This window comes from Vanrija pseudolonga, chromosome 3 (assembly GCF_020906515.1).
Source record: "Vanrija pseudolonga chromosome 3, complete sequence".
Lineage (NCBI taxonomy): Eukaryota > Fungi > Basidiomycota > Tremellomycetes > Trichosporonales > Trichosporonaceae > Vanrija > Vanrija pseudolonga.
This window is the reverse complement of record NC_085851.1, coordinates 2,751,625-2,768,772: the sequence shown is the minus strand read 5'-3', so window position 1 is coordinate 2,768,772 and position 17,148 is coordinate 2,751,625. Positions and strand designations below refer to the sequence as shown.

Below are 17,148 nucleotides of genomic sequence, written 5' to 3'. Positions count from 1 at the left end.
TGAATGGAGTCGCACGCTGGGTCGCACGGGATCATTGTTCATAAGGAAGCCAGAGTGGCCATTTCTCACCTTAAGAGTTGAGCAGACCTCTGGCCTAGTCGGATGGATTTCCACTAGGTCAAGTCGTCAGCCTCACTCTAGGTCGTGGCTCGGACCCATGCAGAAGTCCAAGACATTATAACCCAACCGAAACCACACCAAATAACGGTTCTGTCTCAGAACCCAGAGTCGGCCTAATCAGCCGGTCTCTGCTAATGCGACCCAAGACCCCCTTGTGTCATCCGCAAGGGGCGAGGCGACCCGGGGTCATATCTGACCCCGCACCGGGAAACCCTAATCGGGTCCCCGGTGTCAAACCAAAACCAATAACAAAACACCTAAACGGAACCACCCCCATTACAAACCAAACCAGCTGCCCGCTCCAAAGCGGGTAGCACCACCAAAGATCCCTCGTCCTAATCGGGCGAGGGGGAGGTGGTCAAAACAAACCAAACCAAAAACAAAACATATTTATTATGTTTTTGCATGCATCAGACATTAGACAAGTCAGGCGCGCTGCGCCCACAATAACAACGACCTCCACCAGCATCGTCACACTCCCCTACACACTCTCCCCGATGCGTCCAACAGCATACCTCTGGTCGCCAGCGCTCCAAGCAGCAGCCGACGACCTCCCAGCGAACCTCGGCCGCTCGCGCGCAGTCCACTCGCTGATCCGCGCCCTGCGCCTAACGCGCACACCCGACGAGCCAGCGAACGACGCAGCGGCGCTCGTCGTCCCGCCCGACCTCGCGCTGGGGACGGGTGCCGAGCTCGCGCGCTACCATGCGCCGGGGTATGTCGGTTAGTCTGGGCGTGGAATCGGCTCTGACGGCAGAGTATCTCCTGCAGGCGCGCGGCGAGTCGTCGGACGAGGAGGAGAGCGACAGTGACGACGAAGGGCCGCGGAAGAAGCGGCGGACGGTCATGGGGCTCGAGCATGTGAGTGGAAGGGAAGGTATGGTGGCGCTCACGCCGCAGGACTGCCCCCCGTTCGCCAGCCTGCCAGCCTACGCGACCCTCGTCGCGGCCGCAACGCTCACCGCGTGCCGTCTCCTCGCTACGGGGGACGCGCGCACAGCCATCGTGTGGGACGGCGGGCGGCACCACGCGCTCAAGAGCAGGGCGAGCGGCTTCTGTTATGTCGCGGACGCGGTGTTGGGGATCTTGGCGTTGACGCGGGCGGGGGTGCCGGCCGTGCCGGTGCCGGCGGGCGGCGACGAGGCGGGTGAGGCTGGCGGGGAAGATGGGCAAGTTGCAGAGGACGACGCCGACGACGGCGACCGCCCGCCCACGCCGCCACCACCACCAAAGCCCAGCCCCCGCGCCCGCATCCTCTACCTCGACCTAGACCTGCACTACGGCGACGGCGTCGCACAGGCCTTCGCCTCGCCAACGCACTACGCTTACCCGCTGAAGGGGCGCCCGCGCCCCCCGCAGGTGCTCACGCTGAGCGTGCACCACGCCGCGCGGGGGTTCTTCCCGCCACACGCGCCGGGCACAACGCCGCAGGACACGCCGCACCCCTTCTCGCTCTCTCTCGGGCTGGGAGCGTACGCCAGCTGCGCGACGTACGCGCGGCTCTGGGGCGCGGTGGAGCGGATCAAGGCTGCCTTCCGGCCGCACTACGTCGTCCTCCAGCTCGGCGTGGACGGGCTCCCGCGCGACCCGGTGGGAGGGTACGGCGCGTGGGGCGTCTCGGGAGAGGGGAGTTCTACCTGGGTGGTAGAGAGGGTCAAGGAGTGGGACCTGCCGACGTGCGTGCTCGGCGGCGGGGGGTACGATACCCCCAACGCGGCGCGCTCGTGGGCGCTCGCGACTGCCGTGCTTGTTGGGCGTGCGGACGTGCGCGAGGAGACGGACGTGCCGGACCATGAAGGGTTCGAGGCCTACGCGCCGGGATACACGCTCGAGGTGGAGCCTAGTGAGTTGCGTGCGGCGGGCGAGCTGACCCCCGCCCAGGCCATATCCCCGACGAGAACACCGAGCAACAGCTCGACGCCGCGGACGAGGCGTTCGCTGTGCTTGCGACCCGCATTGCGCAGATTGTAGACCTGCATGATAAGCCGTAGACCAGGTGTATGTAGCATTAGTGCATTGCGGCTGCGTGCCGGCATCACATTCATCGGCCCCGTCTATATAAGTTCTATCCCACCCACGCCTCGCTACACCCGCTGGTCGGCACACCAAGCCCACAGCCCCTCGGCCGCGGCGCGGTCGTCCAGATCGGCGCGGTACTCGCCCTCGCGCATATAGCATGTGACGTATCGCCCGCTCAGCGCGCGCGCTTCAGCGACACTCAGCTGGCCCGCCCAGACCTGGTTGAGCGCGCCGTCCGCCTGCGAGAAGTTGAGCAGCTTCACAAGCCAGGGCATGGCGGCGAACAGCCCAGCATAGGAGAGGTGTTTCCAGATATTCGAGGCCACCATGCCTGGGTGGACTGCGATGGAGATGATCTCGGGGGACGTGCTGCTGTTGTTGCGAGGGCCGTAGTGCCAGTCGACGTACTTTGCCAGCGCAATATTCGCCCACTTGCTCATCGCGTACTCCTTCCACATGTCCACTGGAGTGCCTGGCACCCTCAGCGCATCGTACTTGACCCCGCCGATCGGCGCAGACAGGTGGTTGAGCGACGAGATGGTGATCACGCGTGCCGGATGGGCGGGGTCGCGCCGCGTCGTCGCCTGCAGCAGGGGGATGAGGCGCGCGTAGAGGCGCGCGTGGCCGAGGGTCTGGGCGCGCGTGTGTGAGCTGCTGGCTCAAGGCGTCGCGGGGCGACTTACATTCACGCCAAACTGCATCGACACCCCTTGCTTGGTGTACGACCCCGGCTCGAGCGCCATCTGGCCAGCGTTCGCGTACAGGATGTCGAGGCGCTCCTCCGCCGCAATAAACTTGTCCGCTGCCGCTTCGACCGACGCCAGGTCCTCCAAGTCCATGGGGAGGAAGACGAGCCGGGCGCGGTCGGCAGCCGAGCGCACGGGCACAGGAGCCGCATACTCCCACTCGAAGAACAGGTTCGGCTCGCCGCCCCGCAGGATGTTCTCGATGGCCGTGGCTGCGCGCTCGGGCGACCGCGCACCAATGTACACTTTTGCGCCGGCGTTGAACCACGCCTTGGCGGTCGAATAGCCTATGCCGCTTGCGCCGCCCGTGACGAGGACGACCTGGGCGTGGGCGTGGGCGTGAGCGAGGGGGGACATTACGCTGCGGCCACGCCCGCGCTCACCTTGCTGTCGTACCGCCCCATCTGGCGCAGCGACCACGTCGGCTTGACCCAAAACACGACCGGTGCGCCGCACGCGAGAATGCTCTTGACCCAGAAACACAGGAAGTTCAGCAGGCCGAGCGGTCCGTCGTACGGCCACCTAGCGGGCGGGTAGGGCAAAGGCTTGGACCCCGGCTTGCCGGTCACGAAGTCGCTCGCGACGTGCGGGCGCCGGTGGGCCAGCGCTAGGAGGAAGAGCACGCCCGCGACGAGGAGCGAGGTCTCGGCGAGCATTGCGCGGTTGTGTGCGAGGAAAGAGTTGAGAGGGATGAGGATGAGCAATGTGCTGATCGTTCGACTTTTGGGCCCCGGAAGAACCGGTGCCTGGACGGGTTGGTGGGTGGCATGGCGGCACGTCGGAACGCGACGCGCGATGCAAGGCATGCTGATGCGGGGTCTTCTGCGCGCATTCCGCTGCACAATGAAGCATGCCCCCCTAATGTAGTGCACTGTGGCCCGGCTGTGCGTGTAGGTAGGTACGGGTGTCGCGGTGGTCACGGTGGTGGCCTGGCACGGAAATGCCGAGACGCGAGGAGGCAACGAGTTCTGCCTATGAGGGAGCACTTGGCAGTGCTGCTCTGCTGATGCGGGCGCGAGAATGCTCAAGCAGCTGATCAGCAACGACTTGGCACCGTGGCGATATCGCAATCCAGGATCGACAGTACACTCCAAGCTCAAAGCTGAAAGTCCAGCTTGCCACGTTTGTTCAAGAAACCCAGATCCAACTCATCTCCAGGCCCAAGAAGTAAGTACGCCGCTGCGCCGCTGATCATACTAAGTACTGCAATTCAGCTGCTGGGTGCCGTGTCTAGACTGAGCGGACGGGGTCTGTGCCTGGCTTCAAATGCGGGGCCAGGGGGCTTTGGAGCAAACACACAGGGACAGTGGGCAAGCAGGCAGGGCTGGCCGTTGTTTGCGTCACTGAACGCAGCAAGGCCTGTTGACCCAAACACGGAGGGAGGCCAGCACGCTGCCATATGCTCACCTCTGACCGCTGCGATGCAGACGCGATAAGTAGATGTAGCCTACGGGGAGCAGTAGCACTGCTTGAAGTGACCTCGGAATCCGCCTCGCACGTTGGTCGAAAATGCAGCAATGTCACGGCCCCGATGCCCGCATGCATCGCCTGTGCGGTGGGCAAGCATGCCTGTGGAACAAGTTGCCGCTGGGCCCAGCCAGGCAACAACGCAAGGGGCGACTGATTGGTTTGTCGGGCCAGCCGGCATACCACACCTGCCTACCCTGCTGCGGCTGCGCGGTTGTCGGGATCTCGTGCCGCCCGCCCGCCCATTCTGGGTCAGGTGTTGTTGTCTCTTGTCCCTGGCTGCCGCTGCTTGCTCTCGGCGCGGCGGCCCAGAATAGCGCAGGCAAGTAAGTCACTGCAGCCGCACCGCAGCGACAACGTTAGCGTCGAATACGCAGCACAGCCGCTGTTTGTTGCCCGCCGCGTGCAGCAAGTCTGCTGCCAGTCAGGCAGCCGGGCACATGCCTATGCCTGCCTGTCCTTTAAAGCTGCCCAGCGTCCATCTCGTCCTTGTCCCCCTTTGCTTCTCGGTCCTCTGGTTCTTGCATAGCAACGCACGCACACGGGCAGCACAGTACAGCTTGTTATAATACCTCCTCACGGATAGATCGACCCGACGACGACACGCACCATCACAAACAAACATGTCCCCCGCACTCTTTCAGGTACTGGTCGCCCTCGGCACGGCCGCAGTGACGGTGAGTGCGAGAGCGTGCACGACAACAATGCACAGCCCGACGCGCAGCTGGGCCCGACTCACACCCACAGGCCAAAGCGCAGGTGCTTGCCACCGGCCCCATGGGCGCGACCAACCCCCCCGCGGCCGTCTTCGGCACGCCGATTAACCAGAACTCGAATGCGCGTCTGTTGAGTGCGTATGGGAGCCAGGGAACTGTCTCGAGCAACCGGCTAACTACTCCGTCTCCAGGCCTCAACGCCATCGACGACTGGTGTGTCTTTGCGCCGCAGCAGCCCGGCGAGGTGATTGGTGCGTATACAGTGCAAGGTGCTTTGAGCTGGTACAGAGCTGACTACTGGCCCCAGGCAATGTCGGTTAGTCTTGTCACGCTGGCTGGAATGGGAATGGGGGAATGGGAACGGGCCTAGGACAACACTAACCCGCAAACAGAGGCAGAGGTCGTCGCGTGGTGCACGCAGCCGCGTAACAACGCGCGTGTCATCCCGGACGGCACCGTCACAGCCGCACACTTTGTCAAGACGCCCGTGTACTGGCAGATCCAGGGCTGGGGTGACTTTACCAAGCTCAACGTGGGTCCGTTCACGCCGGCAGTCGCTGACCCGCCCTCCAGATTGCCGCCGGTGACGCAGGTGGAGAGCTCGACCCCCACGGAGCCACCAACCTCGGCAACCCCGTCGGCGGCAACGTCACGACCTCGGCGACGGGCCCCGATGTCTCGTACGAGGAGTGGATGAAGTGAGTCGCGTCGGCGGCGGCACAGCTCACACGCCCAGCTACATGGCGTTCAACCAGTTCTGCCTCCGTATCTGTATCGGCGAGGGCGAGTTCTCGGCGTCCACCATGTGCCAGCACACGCTCGACCTGATGGGCTGCCAGTGGGTCATGCCCGGCGACTACTCGGACAACAGCTTCACCGAGTGCGATGGCGACGCCGCTATCCCCCCTGGTCTCTACCCCCTCCCTGGTGGCGGCTACTCCACCTTCCAGCAGCGCTACACCGGCACGTACACCAACACGCTGCCCGACGGCTCCAAGACCACTGGCGTGTGGACCCAAGGCGAGGTAAGTGGCGTTGTCTGGAGGGGCGTGCACGTGGCGCCGCTTTGCCGCAGCAAAGGTGTGGCGCGACGCCGAAGCGCGGCGTGACACATGTCCCGAAGTAGTGGCTGCCAGCAGCGTTCTGACACTCGCAGACCACCACGCCCGCTGCCCCAGCCACGACGCCCAAGACGTCCAACTGCAAGACGTACGCGACCATTTCTAACGGTATCCCGCTGGCGCAGCTGGCCGCGGGCGGCGCGTACACCGGCACGCGCAGCTCGGCGAACAATGCGCAGGTGACCTCGGTCGCGCCGACGGGCCCCACGCCCAGCGTGAACATCACCGTGGTCAACTCGACAGTCGTCGGCCCCAACGGCACGTCGGTCGTCAACCAGACGTTGGTCACCACCGTGCTCCCCACGTCGACCGACTCGATCGTCGTCGTCACCGTCACCGGCTCGGACGGCGGCGCCGCACCTACCAACGGCGCCGCTCCTGCTGCTGGCGGTTCGAGCCCCGCCGCCGCTGGCGCGAGCTCCAAGCCCTCGGGTGCGCTGCGTGCTGTCGCTGCCAGCGGCGTCCTTGGCCTCGCTGCCTTTGCCGCTTCCCTTATCGTTCTCTAGTTATAGTATAGTGCCCCTGGACATTGGCCTGCGATTGTTTGCATGATTGCATTTTTGTTTCGACTGGACGTGCTGCACGGGTGGTGTGGCGGTGAGGGGGCGACGGTGCTGCGCACACACTGGATTGTGGCACCCCAACGCGTAAGCAACATGGACTAAACGCGCCAGCGGAATGCCAGCTGCCATGAACGCTCGCATTAGTACAGCATGTGGCATCGCCCGAGTAAGTCTCGCAGCTACAATCAATCTATTCGCCCGCGCCCGCCCGCCCGCCCGCCTCCTCGCGCACCGTAGGATCGGCATACTGCTCGAGCCAGCTCGGCGGGGACCACATGCGCCCCTCGACCGTCTTGGCCCACATGCGCTCGTAGTACTCGGGAAACTTGAGCCACCAGCCATGCCACGCGAGGTCGCCCGAGACGAACCACACGTCGGGGTCGCCCAGGCGCCGGAGGAGGTCGTGCCGTATCAGCCCCGTGCGCGGGTCGGTCGCGGGAGGGGAGTAGGTGTACCCGTTTGGCGGGGGCCGGCGGACGTCGCAGTAGGATGGGAGGCTGGTGCCGTTCGGGTCGTGTGTTGGCGGGCGGCAGTGTGGCGCCGGGGGCAGGCCGAACTGGGTGGTGGGTCAGCTTTGACTACTGCTGGGAAGGAAGGAAGCAAGGAAGCTACTTGCCATCAGCTCGCCGGTCAACACGTCGTCGTCCCATGCCGCCTTGATGTCGTCGTGGCTCATCTTGTCGATACCTTCTGCGAGCGTGCGGACCTGTGGTGGAGGGGGTTAGTGTGGCGCAAAGAAAGTAGTGTAGTCGCGGGGACCTACCAAAGGCCAACTGAATCCCGTCACCATACCCGTAAAGTGGTGGTGGTACGCCGGCCAGCGCGCAAGCGACGTGCCCGTGTATATCGGCTTACTGGCGTCGAGGGACAGGAGTTCGTCGAGGAAGTTGGGCAGGTTGAGGACGGACTGGGGTGTTAGTTAGGGTCACGGGGGAGGATGAGGTCAGGCAGGCCGTTGCCACGCTGCTGCCAGCATGCCGCGCGTGTCCCACTCACATCGTCGTCGATCTTGAAGAGCCACCACGCCGGCCTCCCACCGTCCCGCCCCATCCCAACCGCGCGGATCCACTCGAGGATCTTGCCCTCGCGCAGGTTCTCGCCGAACTCGAGGTCGAGGCGGAGCAGGTCGCCGTGCGTCGCCTGCTCCTGCGCCAGCAGCGCCTCCATCTCCTCGTTGACGGCCCAGTCATCGTACCCCTCCTCGCCGACGTGGTACGCGTGCCCTAGCACGAACTTGACTTCTATCAGGTGGCGGAGGCGCTCGGGGACGTTGAACACTGGCGAGAGGCGGCGGATGAGAGCGCGCTTCTCGTACGCTTTCTGCTTGACCGTCGAGAAGATTGTGAGCTTCACCAGGGCGGGGCTGCTCAGCGCCACGCCCCGGTGGGGCAGGTGGGGTTCCGCGCTCGTGTTCTGCACGGGGCGGTACATCGGCGGCGTGAGGTGCGGCAGCGCAAACTCGCCCATCCACGGCGCGCCGTAGATCTCGGGCACGAACCGCGGTGGCCCCCCGATGGGTCCCCAGTCGCCCTTGGGGATGAAGCGGTACAGCGCCGAGGGAAGCACGGCGACCGCGTAGTTCCAGTACCACCGCCCCAGGCGGCCCCAGATCGCGTGGTAGAGGAGGTAGTAGCCTAGCACGGCGAGCGCACTGAGCACGAGCAGCGCCGTTGCGCGCGGGCGCCGGGCGGCGCGCCGGCCGCACGCGGTCGCGAAGGCCGACGCGGCGGAGAGGACGCGTTGGTGGTGCCCGCTACCGAGTCGGAGGCGCATTATAGAGGAAGGTGGTGAGACGAGACGAGACGAGACGAGACGAGACGAGACGAGACGAGACGAGACGAATCGAGACACGATGATGCATTGCTATGTACTTGCTGCTCGGAGTGAACTGGTTGGCTTGGAGCTGCACTGCACACGCACGACCACATACACGCGGTGCGGCGCCGAGGCTGCCCTGCCGCCTGGCACTGCCGTCGCAAGTTCATCCCGTGGGGGGGTAGGTACCTTTGTCCCCTCATGTCTGAATGGTGCGGCGGGCCGAGGTACAAAGGTGCGTAATCCGCGACGCACCGAGGGAGCGAGGGAGGGAGGGGGGAGGGAGGCACCAAAGGAGGGAGGGAGCGCACCGCAGCGCACGCTTTGCTTGGCATTGGCGCCTCGTTGACTTCGGTTACTTGTCACTTGGCCGCGCTTCCCTGTACACAAGTCATCCCTGCGATAATCTCTCGGCGGGGCAGAAAATTGCGTTGCTGCTGTGTTGCTACTGTTTGCGGCAGCTCGTCTGCCTCTGCGTACACCCCCGGCACGCAGTCGGCGCGAGCGAGAGAAGAAAAAAGCTTGCAGACGGACAGCTCGGCTGCACGCATGCAACGCAAGTATGTACTTACTCCCCTCGCCTGGCGTACCTAGAGTCAACGACGCTGACACTAAATGCACCACCGCCCGACCTGTCCCTCTCCACGGCTCTCGGCACATTTTTGCTGCCTGGCTGCTCCACACCGAGAAAACAAAACAAGGGCCGCGGGTGCGCCACGTCCCTGCCACACTCGCGCGCGTCCACTCTTCCTTCCGTCCGCGGGCAAGGTGAAACGGCGCTGCACCTTCGATTCAGCGAGTATGTATATGTCCCTCGCAAGCAAATTACGCCCTGTGTCGTATGTAGGCTGCCCTGCGGGTGCCAAGCTCCACCTGTCTTGCGAAAGTACATAGTATTGGCCAAGAGGCGAGGGCAGAAACCCCCCCGCCCCCCCACCCCACCCCTCGTCCCGAGCGAGAGAGCGTCGTGTCCTGCAGAGACGGAGCCGCCCTGAAACTCCTCCCGCCTGGTTGGCGCACGGCGGACCCGCAAGCCGCCGCCTGACATGCTTGTTCCTTTTTGCCTTTGTCACGCAGACTGACTGACACTGGGGGAGTGCCGCACGGCCGGCGCACGAGCCCGGCACCAGGCCAATCAATGTTTGCTTCGCCCCACCCTTGCAGTTGGAGTTGGGACAATGATGCCCTTCGCTTGGACGCTGCCTGGCGCCATCCACGTCCAAAGCAAGGGAATGCAGTAGATAACGTCGCACATGCATGTCGCTCCGCTGCATACATACCCCCGTTGAAGGCCCCCCGAGCGAGCCCAGACCTCAACCGAGCCCCACCTGCTGATCCCGAACCCTCAACCCAAGCAGCTAGCTGATTTACGTCGCGTAGACGCCGACCAAGCCGGCTAGCCCTAGGCAGTGCAATGCTGAATCCAGTCGCCGTACGCGTACGAAAAGGCCGAGCGCTCGAGCACCAACAAAGCTGTCCTCTGACTCGGGCTTTATCGCCCACGAGACTCGGCCGTGCAAGTCGGCGAGAGCTGGGCTGCCGTCCGCCAGGCCGTGAGATGGAGCGAGCGAGGCAACTCACGTGCGGGCTGCTCCACAATTTTTTTGTTTCATCGACCAGACCAGCGCGACCAGAAAACCTCTCAAAGTCCGTCGTGTCACGACGGGGTTCAGCCAGTTCAAACCATGTATAATGTATGTGTGTACCTGCTGTATATTGTATGCTGCGCTGTTAGACAGAGTATCGCGTCGCCCGCCCGCCCGCCCGCCGCGGACACACGCCGCGCGGAAAGCGATGCACGGCGTAGCGAGCAGCAGCGCGTTGCGTCACCGACACGGCGATTTCACGCCTCCTGCTCTGCCGCTGGCGGCAGGTAGCCGAGGCTGCCGAGCCACGCGGGCCGATAATGCGTCAAGTTGGCCCGACTGCACCGCTATCGGCGTGGGATGTGCGCGTCTGGCATTTATCGATGCATTTAAGTATCGAGGGGGGAGAGCTCTTGCATCAATAACAACAACAACAACAACAACAACAACGACAACAACAACAGCAGCACCACCACACCAGCGCGACCTCACACGCACCCACCCACCCCCCACAATGATCCCAGTCATCGGCCCCATGCACCGCCGCCGCCGCGCCAGGCGCCGCGCGCACGCCGCAGCAGTCGTGACGGCGATCGGCTCGCTCGTCGGCTCGGCGTCGTCATCCTCGTCCTCCAACGCCAACTCGTCCTCCAACTCGTCGTCGCCCACCGACGCGCCCTCCGCCGCGCGCAACGCGCGCACCACCCCGCCCCGCGAGTACGCATATGCCACGTACCACGGCGCCGGGTGGGACGGGACGTATGGCTCTGCTCTTCCCTCTGCGCGCGCGGGGCCGTCAAACTACGCTGCTGTCCAGGCGCCGGCGTACGCTCCCGAGCCTGCTTCGGCCAGCGACCACAAGGCCAAGGCTTATGCCTACGCCGAGGACGACATTGCCGACGCCCCCGACGCCGACGCCCTCCCGCCCAGCCATGACGACGTCGTCCCCCGCCGTCGGTCCGAAGCTGCGGCCACCTGCGCGCGCGACGGCCACGACGCGCACAAGTGCGACAAGGGCATCGTCTGCCGTCGTTGCGGCGAGCAGGTCTAACCTGGCCCAACCTCGCAAACCCCCTAGACAACCATAGATTATAGAGCGACCTGTTGTACCGACCAATGTAGCATCTTGACCACCGTGAAACAATTCCTATGCCTGCATACCCCGCCAACATGCTATCTAGCTCTTCTACAACTACACACAACAATCAACCCTCACAACCCCGTCCACCCTCTAGCTCATGTCGAAGCCCGCGCCACTGTTGATCGCCTGCAGTAGCTTGGTCCGCAGTACACGCTCATTCTTGTAGTCGGGCAGCTTGAGCAGGTTGGCGCACGACGACGCAGTCGGCAGCCGCTCCGTGTCCGCGCCGCCGTTGCGAATCGCAAAGCCAGGGTTGAGGTACCCAAAGCCCAGCAGCGGCGGGCGCGAGCAGCCCGTCACAAACCTCAAGAGCGAGCGCCGCTCCTCCTGAGTGAAGCCCGCGACCACCTTCCAGAACAGCTGCGGCGTGTACCCGTCTTCGTAGCCCGTCACCTGCGCATGCTGGCGCAGGTCGGTCAGGTCGATTGGCGTCTCCTCGCCGCCGAGAAGCTGAGCCAGCTCCTGCTGGTCAAACATGCGCAGCCATGTCGGGTCGATAATGTCGGACAGGCCCGAGAAGAATGCCCTGCTCTGCTGTGCAATCTGCCTGTCAAGCTTGTACTTGCACACGAGCTGGATGTACTCGTGCCGGTTGGCGGCAGTGACGGCAATGTCCGAGCCACCGGGCACCAGGTCGACGCTCCTCGCGACGCCGAAATCGTCCTCGGTGACGGTAAAGTAGAGTTCCAGGTCCTCGGGGTTGGGCAGGTTCTTGAGCTTGACCAGGCCGTTGTACAGCTCGCGGTCGAGGGATGCGAGGTCGTCGAGGTACGACTGGCGACCGAGCCACTTGGCCACTGGGGAGTTAGCGGCTGGACATGCAGGTCAACTCACAAAAGAAGCCAGCAAAGGTCACGTCGACAAGAATGTCCTCGTAAAGCGCCTTGCCTAGGACACGGCCAATCTGATGTCAGCTCTGCAGGATTGCTGTAACACTCACGAAGCCATACCACTGCAGCTGGTGAGACTCGGTCGAGTACGAGTGCGGGTTGGGATACAGCTCGTTGCTGTTGTTCGCCAACCACAGGCCACGCTCCGTGTCAAACGCCTCCTTGGACATCTCCGTCAAGAACTCCTTGAACAGGCCACCGCCGTCGATACCAGCCTCCTCCTGGCCCCACTTGTCGACAAAGCTGATCTCGATCGTGCCCTTGAGCGCCGGGCCGAGTCGATTCAGCTGCCGGAATCCATCCTCGGCGAGGTTGGTTCGGCGAATCGTGGCCTTGTGTCGAGTTCGCCGGTCATAGCGTGAGATACCCAGGCGTTCCTGGTCAGCTCGCACAAACTCGCGGAATACTTGGAGTCGCGTGCCGAACGGAATCGCCATGGGCAGGTTGTTGAGGAGGCCGATGCGAGGCGAGCTGAATGCAAGCTGGCGGCGCGACAGGTGCCGTGGGCGGTAGCGAGGCCCTTCCTGGTGCTCCTCTGACTCGCCGCTGAGCACGTGGTCTTCGTCTCTGTGAGGATTAGATGAGATCCACACGCTGCACTCACTTGACTGCCTCCACGAATCCCTGCAGATCCGTCTGCATGACCCAGAAGTTGTCGGGGGCAAACTTGCGCCTCGCACTGCGGGGTCAGCGTTGTCACATTAGCAGACACCTACTTCCTCTCAGCGACACGAGTGACAGCTCGCGTGAATAAGGACCGGACCTCGTCGGTACCGCTGGTGCTGGAAGGATGCTCGGCCACGCCGTTCATGTAACCCCAGAATGCCAAGTCGCGCCATATCGTCGACAGTTCCTTGACCTCGTCGAGCGAGAGGGGGTTGCTCTGCGACTCGAAAAACTCGTCGTCGGGAGCCAGAAGGAGGAAGTGGGAGTAGACGTGGGATAGTAGTAGCAGAACTGAGGTGTTTGGATCTAGAGAGTGTCAGTAACTACACACGGCTTCACAACCCACTTTGCTGCCAATTGTCCCATCCTCGTCGCGAGCTGTCCCACTTTCCGCGAACGCCTTCACGCCACAGTTGCTTGACGGACGCACGACCACGCTTCCCCTCGAGCACGGCGTCCAATGTTGCCTCCCATCTGGTCGATCCCCTAAAGGCCTTCAGAATACCGAGAACAAAGTCGGCAAAGTCACCGAGCAGGCCGGGAGAAGTCGAGTTGAGCACGAATGAGGCCAGGGTGGCCAGCTGGTCTGAGGAGGTGAGGAGGAGCAGCTTGGTGCTGACGCTGGCGGGGAGTACTGGTCGGTGAACTTTGCGGCCGTCGCCTGCCTCGTCGTCGCTGTCGATGGTCTCGGCTGCACGAGCGAGAGCACGCGTGTGTGCACCTGCAGCTCCCGTGGCGCCGGCGCGCTCGACCCACTGGCCCCAGCCCTCACCCAGTGTCCCGATGACAGTCCCGACGACCTTCATCCAGTCGGTCATCCCCTGACGACCGTTTCGCGCCAGCAAGCCGCCGTTGATTCCAAAGGTGGCCAGGTTGGCAAGGAAGTGGGTACGGCCGAGCTCTGTCGCAAGACCATTTTGTGACAGGAGCTCAGGATTTGCCGCGGCTGCTGGCAGGAGGGCGGAGAATAATGCGAGATGCGTGGACAGGTAGGGGACCGAAGTGATGGGGATTGACGACGCGAGGGACGGCACAGCGAGGAGGACGTTAACGAGTGGTGGAACAAACGGTGAGTCTGTCGTTATCGGGAGGATCGCCGGCGTCAGCAGTCGCACCAGAGGCTGTAGGGAAGCGTGCTTCCTCTTCGGGAGCTGGCAGGTCAGCGACGGATAGCAACACCACACCTACGCTCGCGGCGACGAGGTCCTTCAACACCTTGACGCCCGTCTCGACCCATTGTTGTGACGCGAGCACCGTCACAAAGGCCGCCCTCTGAGCATCTGGCACTGCGCCCCAGGCTGCGGGTTCCAAGAAGGCGTCGAGTGACGATAAGAGATGGGCAGCGAGCTGCGTCCTGCACTGTCAGCGCCGCTGTAACGCTCCGAGCTCACCGAGGACTGCCGCTGACGAAGCCGAGTATCCTGGCGCACACGAGCGCAAAGACGAGCAAGTACTCTGGGTCCGTGAGGCCTGCCGCGAACGCCGGGTGTCCTGCACCTGATATCGTCAGTACCGCTCACACTGCGTCGCACGCACCATCGACCTGGCGCGCGGCCGTGGTCCACGCCTCGAGGATCTTGCCTACGCGTTGGCGTGTCGCTGGCCTGTCCTGGCCGAGGAGGACGACGAGCGCGCGTACCCCGCGCTCGACGGAGGGGAACTGGCCACGCTCGAACGCGTCGAGCAGCTCGTTCTGCACGCGCGCGGCGGCGGACCGGCCCCGCCACAGGCTCTGGATCACGGTCGCGGCCGCCTCGCGCTTGCGCTGCTCCTCGCGGGCGGTGCGCTCTGCGCGGATGTTGTTGAGGAGCGCCGAGGACGACGACGACGAGTGGGTGGACAGGTTGACGGGGGCATGCCTGCCGCTGCCGTCTGGGTTCCACATTGTGTATGATGTGGAGGTGGTGTATGTGTTGTTTCAAAGGTTGATAATGTTGCGGTGGTCGGAGAGATTGTGGTCGCTGCTGGTCGCGGTGGGTGGTGGTGGGTGACGGGTGGGTGGACTGAGCAGTTACGTCAGGTAGTAGTAAGTCGTGCTGATCGATCATTCTGGTGGCAAAATGTGTGTGTGGCAAACTGGCAGCCAGCCAGCAGCCTCCCCTGACCCACGCAGACCGAAGCAATGTATCCATGCAAGAAAACATCGACTGCAGCACTCATTCGCAGCAACTTCCTTCACGTCTCACGTATTCACATCTGCATAAGCTCGTGTAGAGCAACAGTGATACAAAGGAAATTGGCTATAAAGCGGTGCCCCAAAGAGGGCAGTGTGTGGATTGATTTGATGCAAGGGTGGGGAGGGGGATGATAATGTAATGATGCTACCAACGAAACAGGAATCGAGCTCTGACCCGAACACGACTGTTCTTTCTATTCACAAGCGAGTTGCGAGAGATAATCAAGGAGAGAGAGGAGGCGAAACAGGGCGCGAGCCCGCGCGCGAGTTGACCTGCGAGTTGAGGCGCGAGAGAACAGTGGGGCGGACCTCGGGCGTCGACTGGATGATGCGGTACTTCTCCGAGGGAGGAATGTTGAAGGTGTAGGGGTTGGACACGAGGGCGACGGGCTGGTAGACCGGCTTGTGGTTCTCGATCTGCTCGACCTCGGAGAGGATCGACTTGACGGAAACCGACGAGGCGGACGAGACACCCGACTCGAGCGAGGCCGACGAGAGGTTGCGGCGGAGGCCCTGGAGCTTGAGGTGCTCGACCTCCATGCCGCCGTCGAGGATACCGACGCGCATCATGGCAAGCAGGTTGTGGGCAGCGTTCGAGTGGTCGTAGACACCGCCGAAGAAGGCAGTGGTCGCGTCAGTGCCGATAGCCTTCTTGAGGAGGTGGGCACCTCCGGGGTGGTCCTCGATAAACGAAGAGACGTCGTGGATGAAACCGTGGATGGCGACAAGAGAGCGCTCCTTGGCCTCGGCCTTGAAGTCCTCCCACGAGATGACGGGCAGGTCGTTGGAGTGGACGGGCCACTTGATCTCCTTGGACTGCTCCTGGAGAACCTGGAGCTTCATGGTGTACTGGCCCTTCTTGATCTCGTTGTCAGGGAACTTCTTGAGGTGCGAAGCAAGGCCGAGCTTGGACATGGTCCAGATGAACCACTTAGTGGGGTCGTACTGGTACCACTTGATGGCGTTGCGGAAGTCCATGGGGAACTGGTGGTGGAAGTTGTGGTAGCCCTCGCCGACGGTAACAAGGGCCGTGATGAAGTGGTCCTTGGGGGTGTGCTTGTTGTCGAAGGGGGTCTCACCGAGCCAGTGGGCGAGCGAGTTGACGCAGAAGGTCGAGTGGTGGACAAAGACGAGACGGGCGGCGCCGGCAAAGAAGAAGCCACCAGCCCAGTCGCCCCAGCCGAGGCCGGCAACAAGCGTGGGGAAGACGAGGCCCATGAAGACCATGAGGATGACATAGTTGTTGTGCTGCCAGCGGACGACGGGGCTCTTGTTCAGGTCCGAGATGTCGGCGACACCGATCTTTCCGCGGGGCTTGACGAGCATCCAGCCCATGTGAGCCCACCAGAAGCCCTCGTGGGCCGAGTAGGGGTCGAGCTTGGTGTCGGTGTAGCGGTGGTGGGCGCGGTGGCCGCGCGACCACCACTTGATCGAGCCCTGGACCGAGCCGGCGCCGGCGAGCGCGAGGCCGACCTGGAGAGGCTTGGAAGCGTTGTACGAGCGGTGGGCCCAGAGACGGTGGTAACCGGCAGTGATGCCGAGACCGGTGATGAAGTAGTAGACGACACTGGCGGGGGTCAGCTAAGAGTGCCACATTGGCGGTTACACGCGCTCCTACTCACGACCAGGCAAACGTCTTCCAGAGCAGAGGAGTGGTACGAAGGCCGTAGATGGCCAGCGCGGGCGGGATCGTCAGGGCGAGCGTGGAAATCCACTGAATGTTGGAAAGGAGGTTGCTCCACGTGATGGGGGGCAGGCGCTTCTGGTTCTGCACCGTCTTCGTGACGTAGTTGTCGGGCGTCTGGAAGTCGTCGGCCTCGGGGTCAAGCTCGTTGACCACCTTGGCAGGCGGCGTCTGGGGGACAGCGGACATGGCTGCGGCGTTCTCGTTCAGCTCGGGTGGAATGACGTCTGGCGCCGTTTTTTTGGCTGGTTGTGGCAGCTGCCTCTCGCGTTGGGGCTGCTCCGAGAGAGGTGGGTGGCGGAGGTGGTGGCGGCGACGGTTTGTTGCGCGCGGAGAACAGTAAAGGTCGGCGGTGGCGAAAGAGAGAGTGTGAGCAACCAAAGCTGAGCTTTAGAGTGACCGTGGTGACGAGCAAAGTCCCGTGGTGTGGTTTGGACC

At 63.3% G+C, this 17,148-nt stretch overlaps 7 protein-coding genes across 7 annotated transcripts; 3 read left to right on the top strand and 4 right to left on the bottom strand.

Moving 5' to 3' along the window:
* Window positions 1-617: 617 nt before the first annotated feature.
* Window positions 618-2,111, top strand: HDAC8 (Histone deacetylase 8; the record flags this gene model as incomplete). Its single annotated transcript, XM_062771176.1, has 4 exons — window positions 618-843; window positions 878-981; window positions 1,021-1,963; window positions 2,002-2,111. 4 exons carry the CDS (start codon window positions 618-620, stop codon window positions 2,109-2,111), a joined length of 1,383 nt encoding a protein of 460 aa, XP_062627160.1.
* Window positions 2,112-2,148: 37 nt separating this feature from the next.
* On the bottom strand, window positions 2,149-3,576 carry SPCC736.13_0 (putative oxidoreductase). Its single transcript, XM_062771175.1, has 3 exons — window positions 3,269-3,576; window positions 2,823-3,206; window positions 2,149-2,771 (listed from the first exon to the last, which is right to left on the bottom strand). Exons 1-3 carry the CDS (start codon window positions 3,539-3,541, stop codon window positions 2,205-2,207), a joined length of 1,224 nt encoding a protein of 407 aa, XP_062627159.1. The 5' UTR covers window positions 3,542-3,576; the 3' UTR covers window positions 2,149-2,204.
* Window positions 3,577-4,975: 1,399 nt separating this feature from the next.
* Window positions 4,976-6,763, top strand: LOC62_03G004660 (uncharacterized protein; the record flags this gene model as incomplete). The annotated part of the gene is made up of 6 exons (XM_062771174.1): window positions 4,976-5,029; window positions 5,100-5,319; window positions 5,461-5,600; window positions 5,642-5,766; window positions 5,805-6,093; window positions 6,225-6,763. 6 exons carry the CDS (start codon window positions 4,976-4,978, stop codon window positions 6,693-6,695), a joined length of 1,299 nt encoding a protein of 432 aa, XP_062627158.1. The 3' UTR covers window positions 6,696-6,763.
* Window positions 6,764-6,942: 179 nt separating this feature from the next.
* Window positions 6,943-8,525, bottom strand: LOC62_03G004659 (uncharacterized protein; the record flags this gene model as incomplete). The annotated part of the gene is made up of 4 exons (XM_062771173.1): window positions 6,943-7,308; window positions 7,390-7,458; window positions 7,516-7,659; window positions 7,749-8,525. 4 exons carry the CDS (start codon window positions 8,523-8,525, stop codon window positions 6,943-6,945), a joined length of 1,356 nt encoding a protein of 451 aa, XP_062627157.1.
* A 2,142-nt stretch (window positions 8,526-10,667) lies between these two features.
* LOC62_03G004658 (uncharacterized protein) lies at window positions 10,668-11,204 on the top strand (the record flags this gene model as incomplete). Its single annotated transcript, XM_062771172.1, has 1 exon — window positions 10,668-11,204. The coding sequence occupies one exon, from the start codon at window positions 10,668-10,670 to the stop codon at window positions 11,202-11,204; it is 537 nt and encodes a 178-aa protein (XP_062627156.1).
* A 96-nt stretch (window positions 11,205-11,300) lies between these two features.
* On the bottom strand, window positions 11,301-14,828 carry SPAC167.07c (putative E3 ubiquitin protein ligasec). Its single transcript, XM_062771171.1, has 9 exons — window positions 14,387-14,828; window positions 14,242-14,347; window positions 14,039-14,204; window positions 13,197-14,001; window positions 12,901-13,156; window positions 12,789-12,863; window positions 12,235-12,751; window positions 12,129-12,198; window positions 11,301-12,091 (listed from the first exon to the last, which is right to left on the bottom strand). The coding sequence occupies exons 1-9, from the start codon at window positions 14,733-14,735 to the stop codon at window positions 11,385-11,387; spliced, it is 3,051 nt and encodes a 1,016-aa protein (XP_062627155.1). The 5' UTR covers window positions 14,736-14,828; the 3' UTR covers window positions 11,301-11,384.
* A 192-nt stretch (window positions 14,829-15,020) lies between these two features.
* OLE1_0 (Acyl-CoA desaturase) lies at window positions 15,021-17,147 on the bottom strand. The gene is made up of 2 exons (XM_062771170.1): window positions 16,649-17,147; window positions 15,021-16,593 (listed from the first exon to the last, which is right to left on the bottom strand). The coding sequence occupies exons 1-2, from the start codon at window positions 16,897-16,899 to the stop codon at window positions 15,249-15,251; spliced, it is 1,596 nt and encodes a 531-aa protein (XP_062627154.1). The 5' UTR covers window positions 16,900-17,147; the 3' UTR covers window positions 15,021-15,248.
* Between the last annotated feature and the right edge of the window lies 1 nt (window position 17,148).

What these genes read in the sequence shown, in the direction of transcription:
- SPCC736.13_0 (XM_062771175.1), bottom strand. Translation starts at nt 3,541, where the DNA reads ATGCTCGCCGAGACCTCGCTCCTCGTCGCGGGCGTGCTCTTCCTCCTA. An exon ending in TGGGGCGGTACGACAGCAAG is followed by an intron (nt 3,207 to 3,268) that starts GTGAGCGCGGGC and finishes GCCCACGCCCAG; the next exon opens with GTCGTCCTCGTCACGGGCGG. An exon ending in CGATGCAGTTTGGCGTGAAT is followed by an intron (nt 2,772 to 2,822) that starts GTAAGTCGCCCC and finishes ACGCGCGCCCAG; the next exon opens with ACCCTCGGCCACGCGCGCCT.
- SPAC167.07c (XM_062771171.1), bottom strand. Translation starts at nt 14,735, where the DNA reads ATGTGGAACCCAGACGGCAGCGGCAGGCATGCCCCCGTCAACCTGTCC. An exon ending in GGATTCGTGGAGGCAGTCAA is followed by an intron (nt 12,752 to 12,788) that starts GTGAGTGCAGCG and finishes TAATCCTCACAG; the next exon opens with AGACGAAGACCACGTGCTCA. An exon ending in GACCTTTGCTGGCTTCTTTT is followed by an intron (nt 12,092 to 12,128) that starts GTGAGTTGACCT and finishes CTAACTCCCCAG; the next exon opens with TGGCCAAGTGGCTCGGTCGC.
- OLE1_0 (XM_062771170.1), bottom strand. Translation starts at nt 16,899, where the DNA reads ATGTCCGCTGTCCCCCAGACGCCGCCTGCCAAGGTGGTCAACGAGCTT. An exon ending in TGGAAGACGTTTGCCTGGTC is followed by an intron (nt 16,594 to 16,648) that starts GTGAGTAGGAGC and finishes GACCCCCGCCAG; the next exon opens with TGTCGTCTACTACTTCATCA.